The sequence below is a fragment of the Homalodisca vitripennis genome, chromosome 5 (genome assembly GCF_021130785.1).
Source record: "Homalodisca vitripennis isolate AUS2020 chromosome 5, UT_GWSS_2.1, whole genome shotgun sequence".
NCBI lineage: Eukaryota > Metazoa > Arthropoda > Insecta > Hemiptera > Cicadellidae > Homalodisca > Homalodisca vitripennis.
In genome coordinates this window covers 8,499,847-8,525,009 of record NC_060211.1, presented here as the reverse complement: position 1 = coordinate 8,525,009, position 25,163 = coordinate 8,499,847, and the positions used below count along the sequence as shown (strand labels likewise).

The window sequence follows — 25,163 nt, the reverse complement described above, 5'->3', positions numbered from 1 at the left end:
CCACTGTAACTTTTTTTAATATCCCATTGTACCCTAATTGAAATAAAATTTGCATTTTTATATAATGAGTCGCTTTTATCCATCCCAACTTTTGCTTAAAACTGTGGAATGCATTAAGTTACTCTACAGTTTTTCTGAGGTGTCATTGATTTTTTAGATCCAAAAGTTAAAATCGTGTCGTTAATTAAAGTAACGCGCTAACTGAATTATACATTTGAGAACACTCACTTTTATGAGGAAATGTTTAAAGTACGGTATGTTGAAACAAGTTTGTACACGTAATTGCAATGGGGAAGGAGTGGGAGACGGCTCGCGTGAGGGGTCACTTGTGGACATTCACCCCCGTGTTGTGGTCAGTGTAACCGAGCAACACAGTGGACCAGAGCGTGTTCTGTGCGTGTTCGCGTGTTGTTACAGTCAGCCAGCTAGCCGCAGTCACACCCCCTCAGTATGCGGAAGAGCGCCGGGTCGCCACTGCGAGTGTGGACGTGAGTGAGAAACATTGTAATTTGTGACTACAAAACAGAGAGATGTTAGGTTTGTATTTAAAATGTTGTATAATGTGATAACACGGTACTGAGTGAGTTTGTTGTTCAGATTATTAATAGTTTCAATAAAACCCCATTAGACATTCATTCCAAAGGATAGAGCCTTCATTTCCTGAGCTCGCTCTAATATCGTGTACGACCATATTGACGCTCTGCTTTTAAACTGAAGCTTTTAAAAATTTACAAAACACCTCTCTAGTATTATATCTCGGTCAAATCAATGTCTCCCTTGTGTGGCATGTGACCGCCACTGTGATCGGGTCGGTCAGTGTGTAGGATGTAGCGGCCGACATTTGACCGTGGATCGAGACGGGCCACGATCAAGCCGTTTGTCGGTGAACGGGTTTGGGCCAGAACGGACTTGTGGTGCAGGGGTGAGGAGACGTGCACGCTGACCGACCCCGGGGGCTGGTCGGGTATCCGAGAGTCAGACATAATTTTAATTAATTTCAGTTATATGATTTGGTTATACTTTTAGTCCCAATAAATTATGGTGGGCTAAGCAGGTTTGACGTGGGATCGTGGGGAACGGGGTATACGGGCAGCATGCGTCAGGTATTAAGGGTAGTTATATGTTTTAATTTTAGAGTTCTAATTATGGGCAATTATTAATTAGGGATTATTAATCAAAGCTGGCTAGAGGAGTGCCCCAAAATAATGACCGAACCGGGCCTTTGGGAATGTAATTAGGATTTGTATCGGGATCACCACATGGTGTTTCACCACTATCGGAAAATAGGTTTAACGATGATAGCAAAATAATCTACCCTCGTTGCACTTGGACTACAATATATTAATTAAATACCACAAAACAAATTGATGAATTTCACACAGAAAGTTTGCGATATTTAAATCTAGAAATGTATGAGGGTACTGGAGTGGTGGGAGAAGGCTCGTACGGCATCGTGATGAGGTGCCTCCACAAAGAGACCGGGCAGGTGGTGGCCATCAGGAAGTAAAGTACGGTACCTGTATGTGTCATTGAATATGTGTTGTGTTCCAGGTCTCGGCGGAGTAAGACCCAGAAAGTCACAAATATGACGAGTGCTACCAATGGAAAAGTATGAGAGTATTGGGGTTGTGGGAGAAGGCTCGTACGGCATCGTGATGAGGTGCCGCCACAAGGAGACCGGGCAGGTGGTGGCCATCAAAAAGTTCATAGAGACTGAGGATGATCACAACGTCAGGAAAATGGCTCTTAGGGAAATTCGTATGTTGAAGGCAAGCATTTAGATTAGTTCATAGAATTTAGTTAATTATGGGAGTGATCATGTTTTAGGCCTATAAGGCTTGCATGTTTACTCAGGTACATTTTTATCATAAACCTTCAAACAGGAAATCCTGCTCTTTGACATGTCTTTAGATTAGTATGTGACACATTTAGGTAAGGGTTTTTCTTTTTGATGCTTAGTTTCAAACATACATGTTTTTAACTTATTTAGTCAAATTAGCTAAATATTTTCTATTATTTCACAAAAGAAAACTCACAATTATCCAATAATTAGTGTAAAATACACTAATTATTGGATAATTGTGAGTTTTCTTTTGTGAAATAATAGAAAATTTATATTCCAATAAGAAGAGCTCCTCCTCCTTCATAGCTAAATATTGTTTCTTGGTTCAGCCAATTTATAACAAAATCTGAATTTTCACTTGTACAGTTACAGTTCACTTGTAAATATTCGCGCAAAACCTTAAAAAATTGTACCTAAGTAACAAAGATCATAGTTATGAAACACAAATTCAGTGTTTTATGGTATTAACGTATAATGCCCACAAAGATTTATTAGGATCATTATTTTCTTCGAATTATCTTCCTCTTGTTTCCTTTTTAAAGCTGATGCCTTCTGCTCTTTTATTGTGTTTCTTTATGTGAACTTTCTTCCTTTTTACCCAAGAGTGTCAAACTACAAAGGCTTTATGCAGTTCTTTCTAAGATTTAGTCCGATAAGCTTGAAAACTGAGGCACTTAGCTACATAGCCTTAATTGTAATGAACAATGGCATCATATACACTAAGCTTCAAGGTAATCAACCCAACAAGTACCGTCTTTGGTATACGACCTCATATTACTTTGATGAAAGCTGATTCTTCTTCTTCCGCCTTTATGTTTGGTGCAGATTTCAATGCCTTCTAAATGTATGTTTTCACTATTACTATCTACTATATGGAATAATTGTTATCTTGTTTATTTATCTAGGTAAGATAAACTACCTTTACATAATAGTATATTGCGATGTGTGAAAGTTAAGTGCAACAACTACAAAATTGACTTATTGCAACACACCTAAGTCCATTTTAGCCAAAGCTAACAGACCTAAGTGCCATGAGACATTTTACCTAACAGCAGGAGTGATTTGGTAGGAAAGGACACTTGGGTCTGTTACCACTGCTAGCGCATTCTGTTGGAGACTGTAGAAAAGTATAATACAGTTCTGGCACCTAGGTCTCTTATCACAGCACTGGCCCTTGGGCATAGAATATTTAGCAAGCAAACATTTGAAAATGGTAAAAATATTTTAAATGGTAAAAAAAAACATTTTTTTATCTATAAAACACAGGCCGAGGGAAGAAAAACGAAGCATTTTCGAGGCTACGTTGCACATTTTTGTCTTATTTTGAGATGCCCTGAACCAAATTCTGACGTGTTGAGCACACGTTGTGGCAAGGTGAAAATACTGGGGTCACAACTTGTCATCTGTCTGATCTTTTACAATTAATTAATTATAAAAAAAGCAACGTTCAAAAGTGAACACATAATATAATGTTAATAATTATGCTGAGATGCAATGTTCATAAACGTTGCAACACATTGAAAGTTGTTGCTACATTCATAACAATGACTTTTCTTATTTCAGAAACTCCATCATGATAACCTCGTTAACATGATAGAGGTGTTGTTCCGACGGAAAAGGAGATTCTACTTAGTGTTCGAGTACATGGACCACACAGTCCTGGATGAACTCGAAGAAAATCCAAAAGGCCTTGGAGAGAAAGTCACGAGACAACATATGTTTCAAGTCATAAGAGGAATAGATTTCTGCCACAAAAATAACGTAAATATGTTTAGTGTAAGCTAACCACTGTTTAAGGTAGAACTATACATTTTTAATTGGGAAAATATACTTTTTAATTTTAATTTAAGGTAACTTCGCTAAATTCAGAAAAAGTGGAAGACAATTTTCATCACTTAAAGGAAATGTGACACGTATTTAAAGTAGAACATTTATGTGCAATTTATAGGAATCAGGCCATATAAAAATGGTTGCACATAGACATGGAATTTACAGCTACAACTGAAGATACATGAGTTACAGCTTTAGAGAGTGACTTATTGTTATTAATTTCTGAGGATTTAAGGAACTAATAATTTTTTTAACACAAAGAAATAACATGTTTTAAAATTAGGATTCTCTTTAGGAATTTGATTTTTTTTAATTAATAAAAACATGTCATTCCTACCAGTAATGTTTCATGTACATACTATAAAAAGTTCTAACCTTTATCTCTTGATTAAAAGATGTCCCAGAATTCTGCTTCAAACTCCTACATGGAATAATAAATATACATATTAAATTTAAGAAATTATAGTGGTATAATAAATTTTCAAAATTGATTTTTAAATTTTAATTTGAACAATTTTTAATTTTCAAGATTGAATGTACCATTTTAATCTCTTCACTTTCATATATACTATATATTGTAAGAAGATTGTAAGACGATGTACACTGTACAGTATGAGTTATTTTTGTGTTTTGTGTTTTTATCACTTATTGAGCGATCTTTACTCTTGGGGCTGGACAAATCATTTCTGTCTGTCTCTCCACACGATATCTCGAAATCGAACAGACCTGTAGATTATAAATTGTGCACAAAGCTTAAGCTATAGAAATTAAGGATAAGGATCACTGAGTTGGATGATTGTGCATGACACTCCTCAGGATTTTGCTGAGCGTTAGAGAATATTTTTATATTCGTCCTATGGGTAACTATGGTGGGAACAAGAAATTAGAAGAATAAATAAATTTGTAAACAAACAAACTAAACCCATACGATATTCAAAAGTGTGATATATTAATACACGTAGCCTAACTATCCCAACACAAACAACACCTTTTAAAGTGATGGTTTGCCGAACTTGATTTAAATTATGAAACCCAGTACAATGAACAAATATCTGAATGTTTCAATCATGTGGCAAAATATGTTTGGAGAGATTTCACACGTAGACCTTAAATTCTGTATGAAACTTAATTTCTACAAGAATAAGCCCTATGTTGTGTCACTTTCGTGTCAACTTCTGTTTTTTATGATTTTCTTTCTGTCTATCTGTCAGCAGGACAGCTCGAGAAAGCAATGAACTAGATTTGAAATTGAGCATACAAATTCAGTGAAGGCTGTTATGACATTGTTTTTATATAACCATAACGTAATAAGATTTTAAATTCAACAAATGTGTTAAATAGTGATTTAAATGAAGTAATAAGTATTGTTTAAATCAAGTACATGGTTTTACAGTATACAGGGTGTAAACAAGTCGCACACGGGTTTGATAATTCCCGAAAGATTACAGGCAAAGCAATAAAACTTGGTACATCACTACTGTACCTATAAATATACTTTCTGAAGTAAATACCACTTTTTGTCATGTCAGGGGGATGGCCCGCCAGGAGCCAGAAGGAAATCTTAAATTAGAGCATAGGTCGAGTAGTACATCAAATTCAAGGTCTTTATTAGTAGAGTACAATGCCGTAAATCCGACCTGAAAAGGTTCACTCTTTAAAACATTACGCTGGTTTAAAGTTTGAAACATTTACAATGTAGGTCTTGTTCTAGATGGTTTAATATTCTTGTCTTGGTTCAAGTTGTGAAAGTTATACTTAGTAATGAACACTGGACTTAAGAAATAATTTTTAATGTAGTTATTGACTCTTCACGTTCAATGGAGGATGGTCTACAAGGATATCGGCAAAAAATCTAACCATGTCTTATTTGACCAAGCGAAGTTAGGGCTAAGAAGCCCTGGGGACCAACGGCTTAAAGGTGACTTCTGAACCACCAACAATGGCCGAGCAGGCGGACACATAAACATAGCCCAAATATACATTATTTTAAATTTGTTTATTAAGCCCATGCGGGACTTTTTTACACCCTGTATATTAGTTTCCGTGATAATGTACGTGATTGTATTGAACACGTTTCTATATATAATTTATGTGTGATACTACTAATCTGACATGTACATATTTAAAATTCAAATCAAATCATTTTTATTGTGAAGTCAATATTTTACAATTGCATAGAAAACATCAATTTATTATATTGTAAAATTTTACACATTCAAACCACATCATTCTCATTCGGAGATACAGTATTACAAACAAACTTATTTTATGTAAGACGATGTACACTGTACAGTATGAGTTTGTTTTTTTGTGCGTTTTTATCACTTATTGAGCGATATTTACTCTTGGGGCTGGACAAGTCATTTCTGTCTGTCTCTTCACCAATGTAACACACTTTATAAACAGGGAGTGTCGATCATTCCAAATGGGCGGTCTCACACGCGAATTCCAGAAAACTCGTCAGTATTATAAAATGCCTGTGACACCAAAAGGCGAGTTTTTAGGGCAAGTGTTCACTTGTAGTTATCTCTGCCTCGTGTCTCGTGCATGTGTATGTATTGACCTCCGGATAAGGCGCATTGGAACATACAAAACAAAGTTGTTTCCAAAATGTAGAGACAGGACAGAGTCAACAGCTGCAATTCCTGGAAAGCTAGCCTGCAAGACTCTCTAAAATTGATTTTACGATTATTCTAATCGCTTTCTTTGGAATTTGAAAGCTCTCTGAAACCGCTAATTTGCACAAGCTCTCCAGAGCACCAAGCCGTAGGACAGATGGGGATAAATCAAGCCGTAATACGCCGTTATCAGTACCTGAATCGGGCAGTATTTTGCTAAAGACGTCAGAACAAATAATATTCCTGAAGGAATTTTGGCGCAAAAGTGATCAATGTGCTCATTCCAAGTCGACCCTCGATAAAATCAACGCATGGCAAAAGTCAACTTTTTACTTGCTAGAATTTTGTCATAAACCCCACAATAGAGCTCATTCAGACATACAATTTACAAATTTACATACATCCATTAATTCGCCATTGATTCCCACTTCCAGCGACGGATTCAGTCAGTCTTTTTAATTGGTGGTCTCCCAATCATATGCTAAAAACTCGTCTACATTATAAAATAATTGTGACACTAAAAAGCGTTTCAAACGAGTTTTTAACACCTTGGGCGCTGGAGCGTTTTTTATCGAATTTGGTAATTTGTTGACGAAATGAACACCTGCCTGTGAAGGCAAGCGTTCAAAAACCACCGTTCTGTGTCTACTAGTTCGGTAGTTATCTCTGCCTCTAGTCTCATACGCATGTATGTCTCGGCCATTCGTCATGGTACATTTAGACATACAAAACAGAGTTGTTTCCAAGATGTAGAGACTGGGCAGCGTCAACAGTTGTAAATTTTTGAAGGCTTCCTTGCACGAAAACATTATATCAAGGTGTATTCCAAGGAATTTTGAAGAGTAGACTTCTTCCAGTGTGGAGTATTTTTCATAAGCATATTAGAATATTACTGGAATTGTTCTTAATATGTTGTTAATTCCCCCAACAGATTGTCCACAGGGACGTGAAGCCGGAGAACATCCTGGTGTCGAACCAAGGCGTGATCAAGTTATGCGACTTCGGGTTCGCGCGCACCGTGACGCCCGGCTGCGAGACCTACACAGACTACGTGGCGACCCGCTGGTACCGGCGCTCCCGAGCTGCTGGTGGGCGACACCAAGTACGGCCGAGCCGTGGACATCTGGGCCATCGGCTGTCTGTTCGCCGAGATCATGAGTGGAGACCCGCTCTTCCCCGGCGAGTCGGACATCGACCAGCTCTACCAGATCATCAAACTGCTCGGTAACTTCAGTCTTGGACTTTCCGATTGGGAGAGGGAATTATTGATTTGGCAACTTAGTGTTGTGGATCTAATCTTTACGTTGTACAATTACACTATTAAACTTTTATGTTTCAGGAGTTTGCTTGTACCGGTTCCGAAGCCTAATTTAATTGTTTTCAAAAATGTTCTTTTGCTTTTAGTGGTCCAAGATTGTTTAATTTTGTTTCCATTAAAATAGTACATGTAGAGTATGATTGAGAGTGCTTTCTAAAAACGGTTCAATCCTTCTTAGAGTTTTCTTTGGCTGCGTTAGTTTTATGTGATGTTCATCCTTCATCGAGCTTTTGCCTATTGGATGTTCTAATTTATTTCAAAATTATTGAATTGTGTTCTACTCATGAGTTCTTTTTTACTTTTACATTTTGTTTGTTTTAAGATTATATTATTGTTTAAAAGACTGTAATAATTCCATGATTGATGATTTCATACGGTTTTATTTATACCAAATTATTGTTAACTTTGTTTATATTGTGAAATAATCATATTTCCGTCGCCGTAGCTGTCTGCCTTGTTACCTCGGTCAAGAAAATACAAATATATAGGTCTCGGAAACCTACTTTTGTCAAAAAGCGTATCCTCTAGTCCTTTGTCCTATACCATATCAAAGGTCTAAGATATTTTCAGTGCCATATTAGAGTCTGCCTTGTTTATTCGACGAATAAAAATATATACATGCGTAGGACTGCGAAATTGTATTACAGTCTACGGTTTCGAGGGAAATCCTACCTAAATTCTATTTATTTCCGGTATAAGGGAGAAATCCTTATTAAGGTTCATGCGAAATTTCAAAACAATCGTTAATAAAGTTTTGCGTTATGGAGATCTTGTTGTTTTACAGACCATTCTGAGAAGAATGGATCGTTGAGGCATGTTTACTGTTCATATCACTGTTTCCTTTAAGCCACTATTAAAATGCCATATAAAAGTTTCAAGGAAGTCCACGAGTTTAAAGTAGTACTTTATGTGAAAACCTTCACAGCTTTGTTATTTAAGGCTGATTCTGTAACAGTGTTTAATATTATTTAAATTTATTAAATCTTTTTAATTCGTCACTGGAGCAATCTGGAGTAAAAGTTACACATTCACTTTGTCTGCTACCTTTCTATTTATACTCGGATTTCAACAAATATTTACAAAACGGATTAACCGAAATGGTTCAGCCGTTCCCGAGATTAGCGCTTTGCAACACATTGTTCGATGAACTTTTGTTTATAAGAAAACATTTAACACATTAACACTTTTGTTGCAGGTAAATTATGTCTAAGGCACCAACAACTGATTGCAAAAAATCCGCTCTTAAAGGAAATGAGAAAATCAACCCTAGAGCAAGCAGATGAGATCGCCAACCCGTCGAGGTGCCTGTATAAACTGTTCCCTTCATGGTCTAATCTTACATTAGATATTGTCTCCTTGTGCCTTAGGTACGTATCACATTAGGAATAGCTTTGAGAAACAGTTGTTTTTAATTTCAGGTAAAACCGGATACAAAAATTGTGCTTAATGAGTATTGAATAATAATTGTTTAATCTTTATATTTTAACAAGTCGGAAATTTACGACTCCCATCATATGAATAGTGAAAATACAGCAGGAAACAACATAGATGGGACTGTGTTTCTTGTGTGGACTCCGATTAATTTAAATCAATCTGTTGAATTTATTTACATAAATTACCAAAATTGTACTAACCTTGATCAAAGTTTATTATATGTTATATTATTATATGTTTGTCAATGGTTAACATTCTCAGATAAAGTGATGAAATAATAGGAACATCCTCAGGTACAATAAGAGATGGTCACATTTAATTTTCTACTTCCTAACAGAGAAAAAACATTTAATTAGTAGTGGATTATGTAGTCCAAATATAATAAAACTAATGAAACTATAGTAAAGAATTCAATTTTAGTTGTATTGTCTTAAACTAATAATTTCTACTTCTCAGGAAATTCCTTTTAGGAGGTTAGGAACTTTGAAATATTGCCTTAAGAAATTTTAACTAAGTTAAAATATTTTACATCTTTCCAGATTAGATCCATGTCAACGTCCGACGAGTATGCAGCTATTGCAACATTCCTACTTCACACATGACAGTTTTGCGGAAAGTTTTGTGCCCGAACTGAGGAAAAAGATTGAGCAAGAATTCCAAGGAAATCCTTTACTAAGTAAATTCTACCTTCAATTCATGGATCCATGTGTAGAGAAAAAGGGTGAGTTTTGCTCGTTATGCAAGTTGTATGATGATTTACTCGCTAGATCGGATCTCATCAAAATATTACTGTAATAGTAGTATTACAAAGTGAGTTAGTTAATAGTTAGTTTAGCCTGTTTAGTATTGACACATAGTTATGAATGTTTGTAAATCGCCCAATCGGCTGGGCGTATGTGTGCGTATCCAGACAATCTGTAAATGGTCAGACACACAACAATAAACAATAGTCAGGGAATTTGGATGAAACAATAGAACAATTAGGATTGTAGCTGGAGGGTCTGGAAAGGGGTTGTTACGAAGTGATATAATGGGGGAGGACGCATTCAAATAACATTAAATCAGTCAATGTCAAATGTTAGAAAGAGTTCTCGTGACAGATCCGCCTCATAGGTAATCGATAATCGATACTTCTGGTTCAATCAATGTGATTGTTTTTGTTATGCTTGCACAGAATATATCATCGTTATTACTTAACTCTTTCTGGAAGTAGACGCTTTATGATCGAAAAAGGCTTCTCAGACACGTGTATGTATATATATATATATATATATATATATATATATATATCCGCTCATATTTTATTGATCGGCGAAACAAGGCACTCCTGACATTTGCGTCGGAAATATAATTCACTCGAACCAGAAGTCATCATACACGCGCAAAGACTAAAAAATAAGAGCCAATTTCATTTAAAATTTGAAGCAGTTCAACATAAATACTGGTATTGTGTAACTTTTTATCGCATTTATAGTTGTTCAAATACAAGTATTACAATGGCTTTCAGGTTCGAAATATGGTCTTAGGATATGCTCAAATCAATTTTTGTTGTTTTCCTAAGTAATGGTGGAAATTCACGAAAATCGAAATGCGGTTAATGAAAATTTGTAATATCAAGAAATCTCTGAAAGTACTGAACCGATGATTTATATGGGACGTTGTAAACAGTTTTTTTTTTTTTAACTCCCGGGTGCTCGCTAAGAAATGCTTTTAGAAAACGTCGGAGCCTAACTACATAAATCTGTGATAATTTTAATGAGATATAAAAACATACATAAAATATTTACTTGAATCATTTTATACAAATCCCCTTTACGTTTTAGGGCTCCCAAAGAAAATACAGAACTACGCTCCTAAAGCTATCGCCACACTAGTAGTTTATCCGCTGTTATACCGTTGCGATGTCCCGAGTAGTTTCAGCAAGGAGTGAAATAAAATAAAATGCTAGTTTTGTATGTATATACAATAACAGAAAGCATTTATCCCATCAACAGGTTCTGCGGAGCTGGGGCCACCGAAGCGGACTCAGGCGGAGACTCCCCGCTGGAAACTGAACTACCCCAGCGACAAACCGTTCATCACCGGGGAGAAGCCTCAAGCTTTTGTGAGTTCATCATTTATGGGCAGTGAATTGTTAGTTATTATTATTATTGGGTAAATATTTATTTTAAGAGAGGCATATCATTTCCTTCATGAAGAGGAATAAATATTTTCTAGGACTAGTTTGGTGTACGATTTAGCACAATCATTTTAGTGGAGGAGACAGGATTTTTCCTGACATTTGCCATCGTTCTGTGAAACAAAAAATCAGTAACACCACTTTTGTTTCACTGAACGATGGCAAATGTCCGAAAAAATCCTGTTTTCTTCCACAATCCTTCCATCGTTAAAAATAAACTTCAAACAAAGATTCATTTTAGTGGTAATGCTGAATTCAAATACTAGTTACTTATCCTTGAATATAAGTTGTATGATTTTGTAAACACTCATGTCACTTACACAATCCTTTCATTGTCAAAAACTAACATTGGGGAAGTTCAGTTTCTTTTGTAATTTTATGTCACTACTTAGAGAACGGAAGTTTATATCAAACATAGATTTACAAGTTCAATAAGTTTCATAAATGCAACTGAGAAGTTATGCATGTGACGTGTGTTTTAAATTTTCACCCATACCAAAAAATTCGTAAATAAATTATCTTTATGAATACTCATCGTAGTCCTAATGTTTTAAAATGTACACATCTTACAAGTTTAACACTGTAACTGAAATAAATATATCTGTTTTAGCATAATTTAGGCATTACTGGCAATATATTTCATTACATTTTTACTAAGACTCTAAGAATTTCTTATTTTTCAAATTCGATTCAGTTTTACGTGATCAATGCAAAACATTGTCTCCAACTTTTACAACTTGCAGAGAGATCTCGACATCCCTACGAGTAGAAGGCTGACGCTGGACAGTGGTTCTCCGATGGATGTCGGGGAGGACGATGTGGGAGAGAATAACAACAGTATAAAGTTCAACACTTTGAACAAATACTCCCCTTTGAAGCCAATGGCGGATCATCAACCCACGTCCCTCACGATGACCCCCTCACCCTTCCAAACTGGAGTGAACGATCACCTGCTGCCGACTCCACCAAGTCTGCACACCGGTCTCCTGCACCCCTCTGTCAACAACATCAGCTTCACCAATGCTCTCCGGTAACTCTGTTTGTCTTCTCTACAATAATAAAAAGGGGTAAATCCAAAGAAGCTCTTAACTTACCAGGGAAGTTCGGGGCTAATAAGCCATATAACACAACCTGAGGACCAACGGCTTAAAGGTAACTTTCGAACCACCACCAATAGCCGGACAGACGAGCTGCTTGCAAGGACAGGATCGCTCAGCGGTCACCCATCCAAGCAGCAGCCATGTCTGACGTTACTTGATTCGGCTATCTTGCTATAACCGACATACCCGCTACATTCCACTACTGGCAAAACAGTTGTTATGAAATGCTGACCTGTATATCACATTGTATGGATTCAATGTGAGCTAATGAATGTAAAATCTCGATTACACGTTTCTGTAAATGATATCGCTACTTTTACAGAAATTTTTGAGTGTATAATTTTTGAGGTGATGATAAAATTGGCCACAGTATAATAAGCGGCCACCAACACAATCAATTAATGATTATCGATTTTAAATATCGATATTATCGAATACACCATTTGACCCATAGATATATACTGTATCCTTTAATTGTCAGGTAAATCACGCACAGTAAATAAAACTCAATTGGATACAACATAAAACAAGTATTGAGTATTGGACAAATGTAAAACTAGGACAAGGACGAGAGTGGTTCTGTGAATGTGAACATTGGATATTGCCAACATTTGATTAGAACTGTACATGTCGCAGCATCACTTCGGACAGACATAACCTAAAATATTACTTTGTATTGTATTTTAATGTTTCCGGTCGTATAGCCTATGGCAGGAACGAAGCTCTGCTTGAATATACCAGCAGTAGGAGTTCTTTTGGTATCTAAATTTGTATGAATATACCTGCAGATGTCAACAGTTGATTGTATTTTTGTTATGTATGTTTCAAACAAGAAATACAGTTGATATCACAAGAAAATGGCGGGTGTTACAGAAGTGACAACGGAAAGCGGCCCATAGGACCACCGAAGGTCGGAGTGGGGATTGTGCCTCGTACTCAGCTCGTAAGGAAGCTGGAACAAAGACTGACGATGGACATGGAGCCTCGGCCTGCTTGGAGGAATAAGGGGCCAAACGATGACTTTTCACTGCCTAACTTACCTGGGGGTATGTATACTCCTTGTTAGCTTATATTTTTATGTATTGCTCTAATAACTGCAGTATCGACACATAATAAATAAATATAAATAGTGCAGAACTCCAATATATTCCACTTGTTAGAGGTTAAATTTTCCAGAGTGTCATTACTCCTGCCAATGTAAACGTAAATCAAGACAGTTTTACAGCAGTATACCTACCTGTTTTACGAATGCATTGAGGAAACCTATATTGCACGACTATTTACGACCATTTTAAGTAGTAATTTATAATTTCATACTGTTTTCCCCTATAAGTAATGATGCCTTGGTTTTTACCACTAAACTTAAATATGAAGAATAATACGACTTATTTTGGATTTAATGTTATTTTATTCAAAGACACGACATACTGCATCTATCTAATATTCCGTCTAAATTCTTGCATATCCTAGGAAGAAAAACAGACACCTTAGTGTACATTACAATTTCAGTAATTAATTACAAAATGTTATGTATTACTGATGTTTACTTTATGCTTTTTAGCTTCATTAAGTCCTCATAAGGTTGGAAAGAAGAAACTGAATCCAGTATCAACCCATGGGAATGTCGATACTTTTATATCTCCTGTAAGTATAAAAATTTATTTCTAAAATGAAAGCAGGATCAAAATGGTGAAATATGCTTGATAGTACACAAACTTATCAATGATATACAGTACAGTGAAAAAATCCTGTCCAAGGACCTAGCCAGCAAGGGGGTCCAAGGGGTCCAGACCCTCCAATTTTTAATTTTTTCAATTATCTTTTTTAGTAAACGATTATTATTATTTAAATAATTCAGTATTACTGACATGTACTGCTGAAAGATCGTTCTTAACAAAGAAACGGGTCAAGAACTTTTTACAGAACGAAATGAGACCTTACTCTCTGTCCACTACGGGAAAATATCATATTTGTGTCTGGACCTCCTTCCCCCAAAACCTTTTCCTGGCTGCGTTCTTGTTCATGTCATGCTGTACATAACAAAAAGATAATAACAATGAATTAAGCAAATCAGGGAATGAATTGGTTGAAAGATTTTTACAGCAGGGATACACCAGTATTATCAAAATCAGATTTATGATTTTCTAAAATATACACTTTGTTGTGTATAAACGTGAAGAATAGAATATTATTGAGTGCTATAAGCTTTCGAGTTGAACTATATTTTATAATAGATATACTTTAAGAATCATATAGTCTATACACCCAATATGTACATTTAGTAGCTAAGAATAGCGCAGTGAACCTGTGGTACTCGTCATATCATACTACTCTGTGCATTTGTTACTGTTTTATCACATTCAACAGATTCTGGGATAATGAATAAAATATCATTATTAAACAAGTATGCATGAACGCAAACTAAATGTCTTGTCGCCTAATTTTATTGAGTTGTAAAAATGCACATTTCACGTTGTTAAGTTTTAATTCACTGTAAGATGTATTTATATAACACATGTACAGTCTTTTATGGCTTGAGTTCGTTGGGGGGGGGGGGGGGTGGGGGGGGGGGGGGGTGGGGGGGGGGGGGGGTGGGGGGGGGGGGGGGTGGGGGGGGGGGGGGGTGGGGGGGGGGGGGGGTGGGCAATAATGAGACAGGAAACTGTTCACTCGTTAGCCATATAACTCAGTTGTTATTACTCTGTCTACACCGCACAATATATTATATTGGTTGGGAGAGAATTTATTTATTTATTTATTTACATACGGTATACACCATTTCACATTTGTTATAGGTATTGAGAAAATACAAGAGGCTTGATATAAACAACTTACATAAATAGTTTACATGCATACATGCTAAAGCAAACAGAAGCAAAAAAATAAGCAAAACAAGTGCCAAATAACATCAACATCGTGAATAAAAAGAAAAATTACAACAGCAATATAGTTCATAAACAAGTGCAACATGAAGGTGGAACCGTAAAAAAGACTTAATTAAAGTACCGGTAGCGTATAAAAATATAGAGTTACTTATATACTACTGAGACATACATATGCATATGAACAAATACAATACGAAAGAAAAAAATAAAGATTAGCGTAGCCTATGTTCATTGATATATATAAAAAAAAATCACAAGAAACCATTTCCATTTAGCAAAATATAAAACATGCTACAATACATGCAAATTTTGATGCTATTATAATAATATATGAACAAAAGTGTTAAGAAAATAGCAAGCAATATATAACATTCACAAGAAACCATCTCTATTCAGTGAAATATACAATATGCGACAATACATGCAGGGTTTGATGCCATTAAATATAAACAAAAGTGTTAACAAAAAAAACAAAAACAAAAAAACAGCAAGCAAAATATAACGTTCAGTGTCAGAGTTTCACGTGTGGCCAGAGAGATATTTAGTGACCTCCCTCTTGAATGATGTGTCGGACATGCTGAACAAATCAATATGCGCAGGAAGACCATTTCCCAACCTGTGAATTCTCGGTATTGTACTGTTGTACGCATAGTTCGTAGCGAGGAATTCCCTCTCGAAAAGCTGCACAGATCTTGAAGATGGTCGGGGACAACGAAGATTGATCCTCTCTAAAAGTCTCGGGGAATCACAAGACGACGACAAAATCTTCTTCAAGAACATCAGGTCAGCAATTTGGCGTCTGGTGCTCAAGGGTAGGAGCCCAAAGTGGCGTTGCAGATCTTCAACAGGAACCCCGTCGTAGGCAAATCCAAGTCTCAACCCAATCAGCCTGATGAATCTTATTTGAATTCTTTCAACGAGTTCAACCTGACCCAACAGATAGGGAGACCATACAGGCGAACAGTATTCCAATATTGGTCGAACCAACTGGACGTACAGGGCCCGAAGTGTCCATGGTGAAAACCCATCTCGAGAAAGTCCTAAATATAAGACCGAGGGCAATAGTGGCTTTCCTAGTAATTGCAGACAGATGCTGTTCAGGGCTCAGTGACGAGGACAAGATAACTCCCAAATTCCTTAACTGTACTTGAGCGATTCAGTATGATTCCCTCCATCTCGTAGTTGAAGACTATGACCCTAGCTGAGCGATGGAATGAGACCACAGAGCACTTTGCGAAATTTATATCCATGCCATCCCGCACACACCAGGAGACGACACTTTCCAAGTCAGATTGCAGAGAGGCGCAGTCTTGAAGTGTGGATATCTCCCTATAACCTAATTAGAATTAGGTTAAATTAGAAGAAAAGTAGAATTAAATGTAGAATTTTATAATACTAATTCAGTGCAGATTTAATTTATGTTAGTGCTTAACTAATTTTCAGGCATGAAGAAAGTAAGCGATTGGAATAGTGATATTCTATAGAATAATAACCATTTAAAATTTGGATGATAAAGTGATATAACTAAAAATAGTAAGAGATGATGTTTCAGTCGACAAGCTGGACACAGATTTGGAGAGCACATAGAGCGGGTGATGCCACTGCTTGTGAGATACAGCAGCAAGGAGGATGATGAGCTGAGGGAATATTGTCTGCAAGCTTGTGAGGCTTTCGTGCAGCGCTGCCCCAAGGAGATTACTCCCCACATAAACACTGTGAGTCCTGGGTTCACCTATTATATTCTATTAAAAACAAATATCTTAAAACTGCCATGACCCATTTCTATTTTAACCCTTTTATAACCACACTTTTAGAAAGTTGTCAGAACAGTAGTTTACTGTGATTTCAGTAATATCCTACATAAAATGTTTTTAATTAAACGTTAGATATATAATCTTCTAGGCCTACTGAACGATTGAGTTATAATCACTGAACAATTGGAAATAATCATTTGTCATAATATTTTAAATGCGTCAAATGCATTCTGACGTATTTGTTTTGAAAAACCATTGCTATCACTTGTGCTAGAAAATTAATAAATCTGTGTACTTTTTTGTGGAGATTTGATAGTGTTCGATTTAAAAACGTTATAGTGCTGTAATATGTTGTCTTATACTACAAATTTCTTTCATTTTTATTAGTTTTTTGGACTAGCAGCAAAAAATATAGTAAATATAATTTAATTTATCAAAACCGTAACTCTTATAGGTATATAAACATAATATATACAGGGTGGAAAAAAAGTATGGAAACGCTTTCACTAATTTTGTATGGCTTCACTTATACAAATTAAATTTTGTACATCACCACTTGTGTTAAGAACCTAGTTTTTGAGTCCAGTGGGGACATTTTATCTTTTCAGGGGGGGACGGCCCGTGAGGAGTCGGTCGAAAATCTTAAATGTAAGCATAGGCCGAGTTTGGTATCAAATTAAAGGTCTAGTAAAGAGAAACTCATTACCGCAAACCGCACTTAAAAAGGTTGACCCTATCCAGAGTACGGGCCGTATGAATTTCATGACAAAGAAATTTTGTAATTTTGTCTTGTGAAGTAACTAATTTACTTTCAGTAGTATGTTTTATGTCGGTTATGTAAATTTGAAAAACAATTTCCAACAAAAAATTATTTTTTTTACCTCTACATTTGTTGGATAACAGTAAATAGGGGTTTTCCTGTCTTGTCTTCAAGAAACTGAGAGTATTCAATAATACCACCGTAACTCCTTATCAACATGAGGTCAAGGTCCAGTCCCTCCAGCCCTTTTATCTCAAGCAAACATAAACTGGTTTAGGCAATACAAACAGTACTGTCACAGCAAAACTCCACAGTTTTGTATTTTTAATATCAGCTTGGTTTTTAGTCTAGTTATAATTTCGTCCACGTAAGATAAAGTTGAAAGTCTTCACTAGAAGGTACTGCGATAGTTATAAATTTTTTTATTTAAGAGTTTACATTTTATTCTACTAGTTTTAAAAAGCAATGTCACTTAGTGAGTTTGAGAGAATCACGCTGCTTATGATGCGTGGGTATGGATGTCTAGTTCGTCCCTATGAAGAAACAGCGCATTTGTTTAGTGACACTTTTCTTGATAGACCCCCAATTAGTAAGTCAACAGTGTTTAAGACAGTAAAAAGATTTGAAGAAACTAGAACAGTCAAAGGTCGCGAAAGAAGTGGCAGGCCTAAATCGGCAACAAATGAACAAAAATCTGTGGATGTACTCCAAACATAATTTGTTGAAAATCCCAGCACCTCGGCCAGAGTGGCTGCAGAAGATCTTGATATGAGCCATACCTCAGTGTTGGATGTTTTACACAAAAAACAAGTATCACCCTTTTAAAGTAACCCTAACCCAAGAACTTGCAGAGGATGATTTTGATCGAAGGACTGAATTTTGCGAAATAATGATGAGAAAGTGTGACGAAATTAAAAATTTTTTAAGTTCGATATTGTTTTCAGATGAAGCTACATTCTTTGTTAATGGACAAGTTAATAGGCATAATTGCCGTTACTGGGGCCGACCATAATCCACACTGGATGATAGAAGGCCACACACAAAGGCCTCAGAAAGTGAATATGTGGGCTGGAATAATAAACAATAACATTGTAGGACCGTTTGTGATAGATGGAAATCTAACAGGCGAAATTTATTTCAATATGTTGTCAAATAACATTTTGCCAGCAGTGCGTGCTCTTCTTGGGGCAAATTCTAATGCAGTATGGTTTCAGCAAGATGGAGCACCGCCCCATTACTATTTGCGGATGCGCAATCTGTTAGATGAAGTGTTTCCTAACCGTTGGATTGGTCGCAGGGGTACCGTTGAGTGGCCGGCTAGGTCACCGGATCTTAATCCACTAGATTTCTTTTTGTGGGGCTTCTTAAAAGATAATGTGTATAAAACTAAACCAGCCAACATTGAGGAGCTGACAAATCGTTTATTAGAAGAAGCTAGAAGAATTACACCCGATATGCTTCACAATGTGACTGCAGTAGGTTTTTATAATAGACTAGCTCATTGCCAACAAGTGTTCGGAGAGCAGTTTGAGCACCTCATTTAAAAGGTATGGGTATTTTTTGTAATACATAGATAATTTTTAATTTAATTCTTTTGGATAATTGTGTTCCATAAAGTGTCATTTTCAGTCAGAACAGTTTACTTGAGACTGTGAAATTGCGGAGAAATAATAATTAATCAAACGTTATTTCTGAAATTCAAACGGCCCGTACTCTGGATAGGGTCAACCTTTTTAAGTGCGGTTTGCGGTAATGAGTTTCTCTTTATTAGGCCTTTAATTTGATACCAAACTCGGCCTATGCTTACATTTAAGATTTTCGTCCGACTCCTCACGGGCCGTCCCCCTGAAAAGATAAAATGTCCCCACTGGTCTCAAAAACTAGGTTCTTAATACAAGTGGTGATGTACAAAATTTAATTTGTATAAGTGAAGCCATACAAAATTAGTGAAAGCGTTTCCATACTTTTTTTCCACCCTGTATATATAGCAGTAGAAAACAATAATTTAATTCTATAACTTTTATAAAGTAATGATTTACTATGTGGTTCACAGATATCCAAATCTTTGAGTATTGTAAAAAATATCAGCATACCATGCTGAAAATTTTTTAATCCATTCCTAAAAAATTTGTTGCTTGTAATTTATTTTAAACGTTGACATTCTTCAAACTTCTCCACTTTGACTACACAATTTTAATTAAAATATAAATTAATGGAAACAATAATTAAAGTATGTATAAATGAGGTTAAGAAGAACACATTAAGAACAAATGTTTGTCATTAAAGTAAAACAACCTCCAGAGAGAGTAGTATACCTAAGTAGTATCCAGTGTTTTATTGTAATAAAACTGTGTTTAATCATTTCTTGACCTATTCGGTACATATTATTAAAGCAGCTAAAGGTTCAATGATATGACTGCAGATAACAGAGCTGTGCCTGAACTACATGACATACGATCCAAACTACAACTACGATGATGGAGAGCTAGATGGAGAGGGAGGGATGGAGACTGAGGAGGAGGGAGGAGAGGACGAGGATGCCAATGACGAGTATTCAGATGATGATGACATGAGCTGGAAGGTGCGGCGTGCCGCGGCCAAGTGCTTGGAGGCTGTTATCTCCACACGCAGGGACCTGTTGCCCGATTTGTACCGAGTGGTGTCTCCCGCCCTCATCGCTCGGTTTAAAGGTTAATAATAGCTGATATGTTTTACTGACTCGTTTCAGTACCATTTCACTTTCACACAGAAATGTCAAATAACAATCGTCATTGTTATCAGAAATTGACTGATCCTGTTTGATACAAAAATTTATAGTCATATTCTAAAAGAAATTATACAAATGTTAAATTATTATTTTAAGCTAAAATGTTTATGCTGTTTGCAGAAATTAGTTCTCATTTAACTTAATAAACTCTGTCCAGCTACTTAAGGTTAGTAAGCAGAATACTGCTGCATGTTTTTGTCCTGAGTTTAGGTCATCTCTGTCTTCCAGATGAGACAATCACTAGAAGCATTGATATTTTCTTTGATAAAATTCAATTAATCTTTAATCATAATATGCAAACGCTTGTCCAATATTGAGTAGTGCCAAAGTTGCATTATACTTGTATAACACACTTAATTTGGTACAGAAAAAAAGTATACACTTCGGATTGCTGTATAAAACGCAAAGAAATATGGATAAAATAAAACAACACAATCACTTTCTGACTGCTTATAAACTCCTAATGCGCAAGAAGCAAAGTTTTGTGAGCATATGGTTTCTAGAATAGACAGTCTGAGTTTCAGGTTAAAGAAACAAAAACAAATCTAACAGAAAATTATATTGGTCAATAATGTAGAGTTAAACTTGGTGCCATTTAGAATATTAAGTGATGATTTCCTAAATTTGTTTCCTGGAGAACTCTCAGATAAGGTTATAGTGCCATTAGAATCAGAAGGTACCTAAGGTATAATTTCTGCTGTGCCAATTCATTCTGTAGGATTTTCTGCATATAGAAGATGACATTAGGGTTCGTCTGGATACTGGACAAGCAAGACTGCTGTAGAGAGTTCTTCCGATCAAGTGATACTCTCATCCTATCAATCATTCTCACTGTGAACTGTACATTTTTAGTAAAAAAAATGATGTAGTTTCTAAGATATAATCGTAGCACTAGACACAAAAAAGTATTTCAATTCACAGATGCATCTTTCCTTATTTCAATGTTGTAATAATAACAATGCCTATACACGTAATTTAAAAAACCCTTTTTCACTCATTAAAAAAAACTTTTTGAGAAGTTAAAGAACGAATGGTTTGTGGTCAGGGGTGGTTAGAGAATTTCCAAAAGCCATATCATAGCCGGTTTGTAATAAATTAAAATGTTTTGGAAATTACTTGACTAAAAGATGTGTTTAAAATGTATGTTTAATAATAGTAGTACATTTGATTACTATGATTTTAATCCGAAATGGCACTTCATTTATGTACACACCAAACCCAGTATCTTTCACACCCTACACTAAGGAGCTGACTTGGGCAGGCAATTATATTTGTCATATAACAGGTAGCTCAGTAGGTTGCTTAGTAGTGATAAGCCTATTAAGAGGTTATACAAGTACCTGTTTAGTCCAGATATGTAGTGGGATAGAGTATGAGAACTATTATTGTTATCTTTTAGATAGGAATGGAAAACTACTTCGAAAGTATTAAAATGCATTGTGATATTAAACTTAAGTTGATTTGTATTGTTAACAAAAATTATTTACTGGATTGGAATTGTTTAATTTTGTAAATTAACATTTAAGTTTTCTAGCCTACACTGTCTCAGTACTTGCAGTGATGACATTGGCCATTTAAGCCTAATAACTAAGATTTTAAATCATGTTTTAGCCCTAGAAGTGGCAATGCTAAACTTCCACAGTGGCAAGCTCTTTTTGGCCACTTTGCAGAGTATTTTTTAGAAATTCACCAAAAATATATTTTTTACTCTAACCTAGTCATGTTGCATACTGAACTCTTCAGAAAGAGTTGAATTTTGATATTATGACAAAATAAAATGATTTCTTGAAACCTGAATTGGACTTATCATGTGAAAAACCAAAAAATGTTGATTGACCGAACTAAAATTGTTTTTTGACACTTTGTAAAAAATAATAAAAACAGTTACAGAAAATCCATTATATACCAAAAGTAGAAACAATAATTTCCTACAAATACCAAAGGAAAAAGTTTGAAAATTAAAAAATAAATAATATAGATGAAAAAATAAAAAATAAATTTTTTTGCAAAATAGCAAAAAAAGTTGTTTTGTTGAAAATGGTAAAAAACAACCTAAATGCTGTAGAATCTTTGCATACTATATTTTATTTTGAAGAGAAAGAGTTTTTCTACAGATCTACCAGATCAGTTTATTACAGTAAATTATTATTTTTAGTTTTTTGTTTGTGATCAAACTTGAAAATGAAATTTGGTACCAGGAAACAGTGAATAAACAAACTAACACAAGATCGTAAAAACAATGCCAAATTTATTACAAACCAAAAAGATAGACAATGTTATAATAATAAAGAAAATATATAGCTATATGTACAAGCCAAGAGAAACGAAACAGTCACGTAGGCCTACTCAGCTAGTTTTGCCACAGACCGCGGGAGAAAACTTAGGATTATTTCAGTTAGTACCATTGATTATTTCATCGTGATGTTGATGATACTATATGAAATGTATTAGAAATTTAGTGGTGAACGCAACTGTGCAAACTAGGCGTAAAAATAATTATCGGTTGCCTAGCAATAAGCGGCAATGTGAAACGACTTCTAAGATGTCGCTTGCCACGTCACGGCGGCGTAAATAGAACGTCTCAGACGTTGCTTGCCACTTAAAGGGTTAAGCTATCATTTTCAGTACTGAAGAGAAAACTTTAAATAAAAGAATTGTTTTTTTAGGAGGTATTTAATGGGATGTAATGCACATAACTATTAAAAATATTTTAATTTCAGACTAAAAGTATTAAATTTTGTAAACCCAACTGTAAGTGGTTTTACAACATACTTCATTAATTAATTTTTTTCATTCATGAATAAAAACTCACTAAAAATGTTGATAAAATATGGTTTCTTCCCATCTTATAATAAGAACTAAACAATACTTAATTTTTAAAATTATTTTATTAAACATTTTGGCACACTCAGTAAATACAGTTTAACCCTCTCCCGCTCGCAAGGCATGAATCGGCACGGCCACCACGTAGCCACTGCAGCTTAAACGGCACAGATCGGCACGCACTGCTTTACCGACTAGAGCCGATAAGTGCTGCTCTCGAGTAGCAATATTTTGTACTACTACGGGTTGTTTGCTATCAGGAGACCATTTACTTTACTTTTACACTAGATTTATTCCATTATTTTGCTATTTGTATTAGTTGTGCGGAAACAATGGCGGGTTGTAGTCGTAAACTTCGTGACAGTGAAATCGATCTCGTTATTAGTAGTGATTGCGACGATTCAAGTAAGTGTAGTGATGTACCAGAGCCTTGTGAAGTGGTTGGTGGCATTTAGGATGTAGTTCGGAGTGATCACAGTGGCAGTGACGGCGAGCCAGACAATGACCCTCACCAAGTAACTGCGCAACAAACAACCCCGCGCCACCGGTGCCCAGCTGTCCGTGTGCCCCCACCCTGGTCTCGTACAATCAACTTCATTGAACCAAATATTTTTGTAAAATAATTAATATATATAATTATAGTTAATTACAATGACAGAACGTGTGTAAGTTGAGGTGCAGCGTATTTTGACCGAGCACAGCCGGCAGAGCGAATTAATTGAGGTTAGAAGCACCGTGAGCGCCTGGAAACAATGCGAGCGGGAGAGGGTTAAGATAATAAACTTTGTTTATGACATGTTCAGTGTAATAAGAAGACCCTTTTAAGTTGTTTCAGAGTATCACACAAAAATCATGTTTACATTTTAAAATTTCTAAAAAATTACACCCTAAATTGAGCCATTTTAAGCCTAGATATCGCTAACAACAGTGATTTATATACATTTTATTTTTTACAGTTAGTTAGGATAGAAATAATAATACAAATCAAAAGAAATAATTTAAGATAAACATATTCAATAAAACAATTGTCATTTGATGTACCAACAGCTTTAAAATATACACTAAACTTGAGATTTCGGTTTAAAAACAACAACAAAATATTTGTTTTCATCATTAAATTTTAAAGTAAAAATATAATTGTTTTACTCTAAATTTAAAGCTTAATAAAAAAAGCCATGCTATACAATATTTATTTTAAATAAAAAGTGTTACTTTAAAAAATATAACGCTGTTCTTTAAGCGAACATTTAAATACAACCAGATAGAGAAATTAATACTTTTTAATAAGTCCCGAAAGGGTTAATTAATCATTGGGGTTAATACTGGTGTGCTTGTAGATACCAATTTGAATTACTAACATGTGACTTAAAATAAATTAAAGATAAATGTTATCTCCTACAGAGAGGGAAGAGAATGTGAAGAGTGATATCTTCCATGCTTATATGGCACTGCTGAGACAGACCAGGCCTACCACCGGCAACACTCTGGACCCCAACTGCATGGAACAAGAAGATGCTCCTCTCTGCCTACTGCAGTCTCAGGTACAGTAATCTCACTGTACTATACAGGGTGTCCCACGAGTAACCCGACAAACTTCTCAGGTGGTTTCCTTTCTTGAAAATAATGAAAAAAGTTCATATAAACATATGTCCGGAAACGCTTTGTTAGTGAGCTACGGGTAGTGAAACATTTGCCCGATTTTCTAGGAAAGGGTGGAAGTAAAGCAAAACTAATGTTTTTATGGTGTAATGATAGTAGTTAAATTTATTGGATTTTTTGTAAAATGAACTGTAAAATTGAGTAAAAATATGTCCTATACCTCTCAGACCACCCATTTCTGAGATATCAGACA

General features: G+C 35.6%; 2 protein-coding genes across 2 annotated transcripts in view; both read left to right on the top strand.

The window, feature by feature from the left end:
* The first annotated feature begins 444 nt into the window (after nucleotides 1-444).
* LOC124363349 (cyclin-dependent kinase-like 4) lies at nucleotides 445-16,521 on the top strand. The gene is given in 12 exon segments (XM_046818598.1): nucleotides 445-537; nucleotides 1,552-1,769; nucleotides 3,407-3,604; nucleotides 7,223-7,363; nucleotides 7,365-7,515; nucleotides 8,805-8,976; nucleotides 9,583-9,764; nucleotides 11,038-11,147; nucleotides 11,966-12,252; nucleotides 13,196-13,368; nucleotides 13,884-13,966; nucleotides 16,390-16,521. Coding segments are annotated over 11 exon segments (1,797 nt in total). The 5' UTR covers nucleotides 445-537; nucleotides 1,552-1,601.
* A 243-nt stretch (nucleotides 16,522-16,764) lies between these two features.
* The window catches only part of LOC124361758 (cullin-associated NEDD8-dissociated protein 1), a 30,913-nt gene continuing 22,514 nt past the window's right edge, over nucleotides 16,765-25,163 (top strand). The window contains exons 1-3 of the mRNA XM_046815723.1: nucleotides 16,765-16,922; nucleotides 20,144-20,411; nucleotides 24,713-24,852. Of these exons, the coding sequence (XP_046671679.1) occupies nucleotides 16,803-16,922; nucleotides 20,144-20,411; nucleotides 24,713-24,852 (528 nt within the window). The 5' untranslated portion in view covers nucleotides 16,765-16,802. The remainder of the gene's footprint in view (nucleotides 16,923-20,143; nucleotides 20,412-24,712; nucleotides 24,853-25,163) is intronic.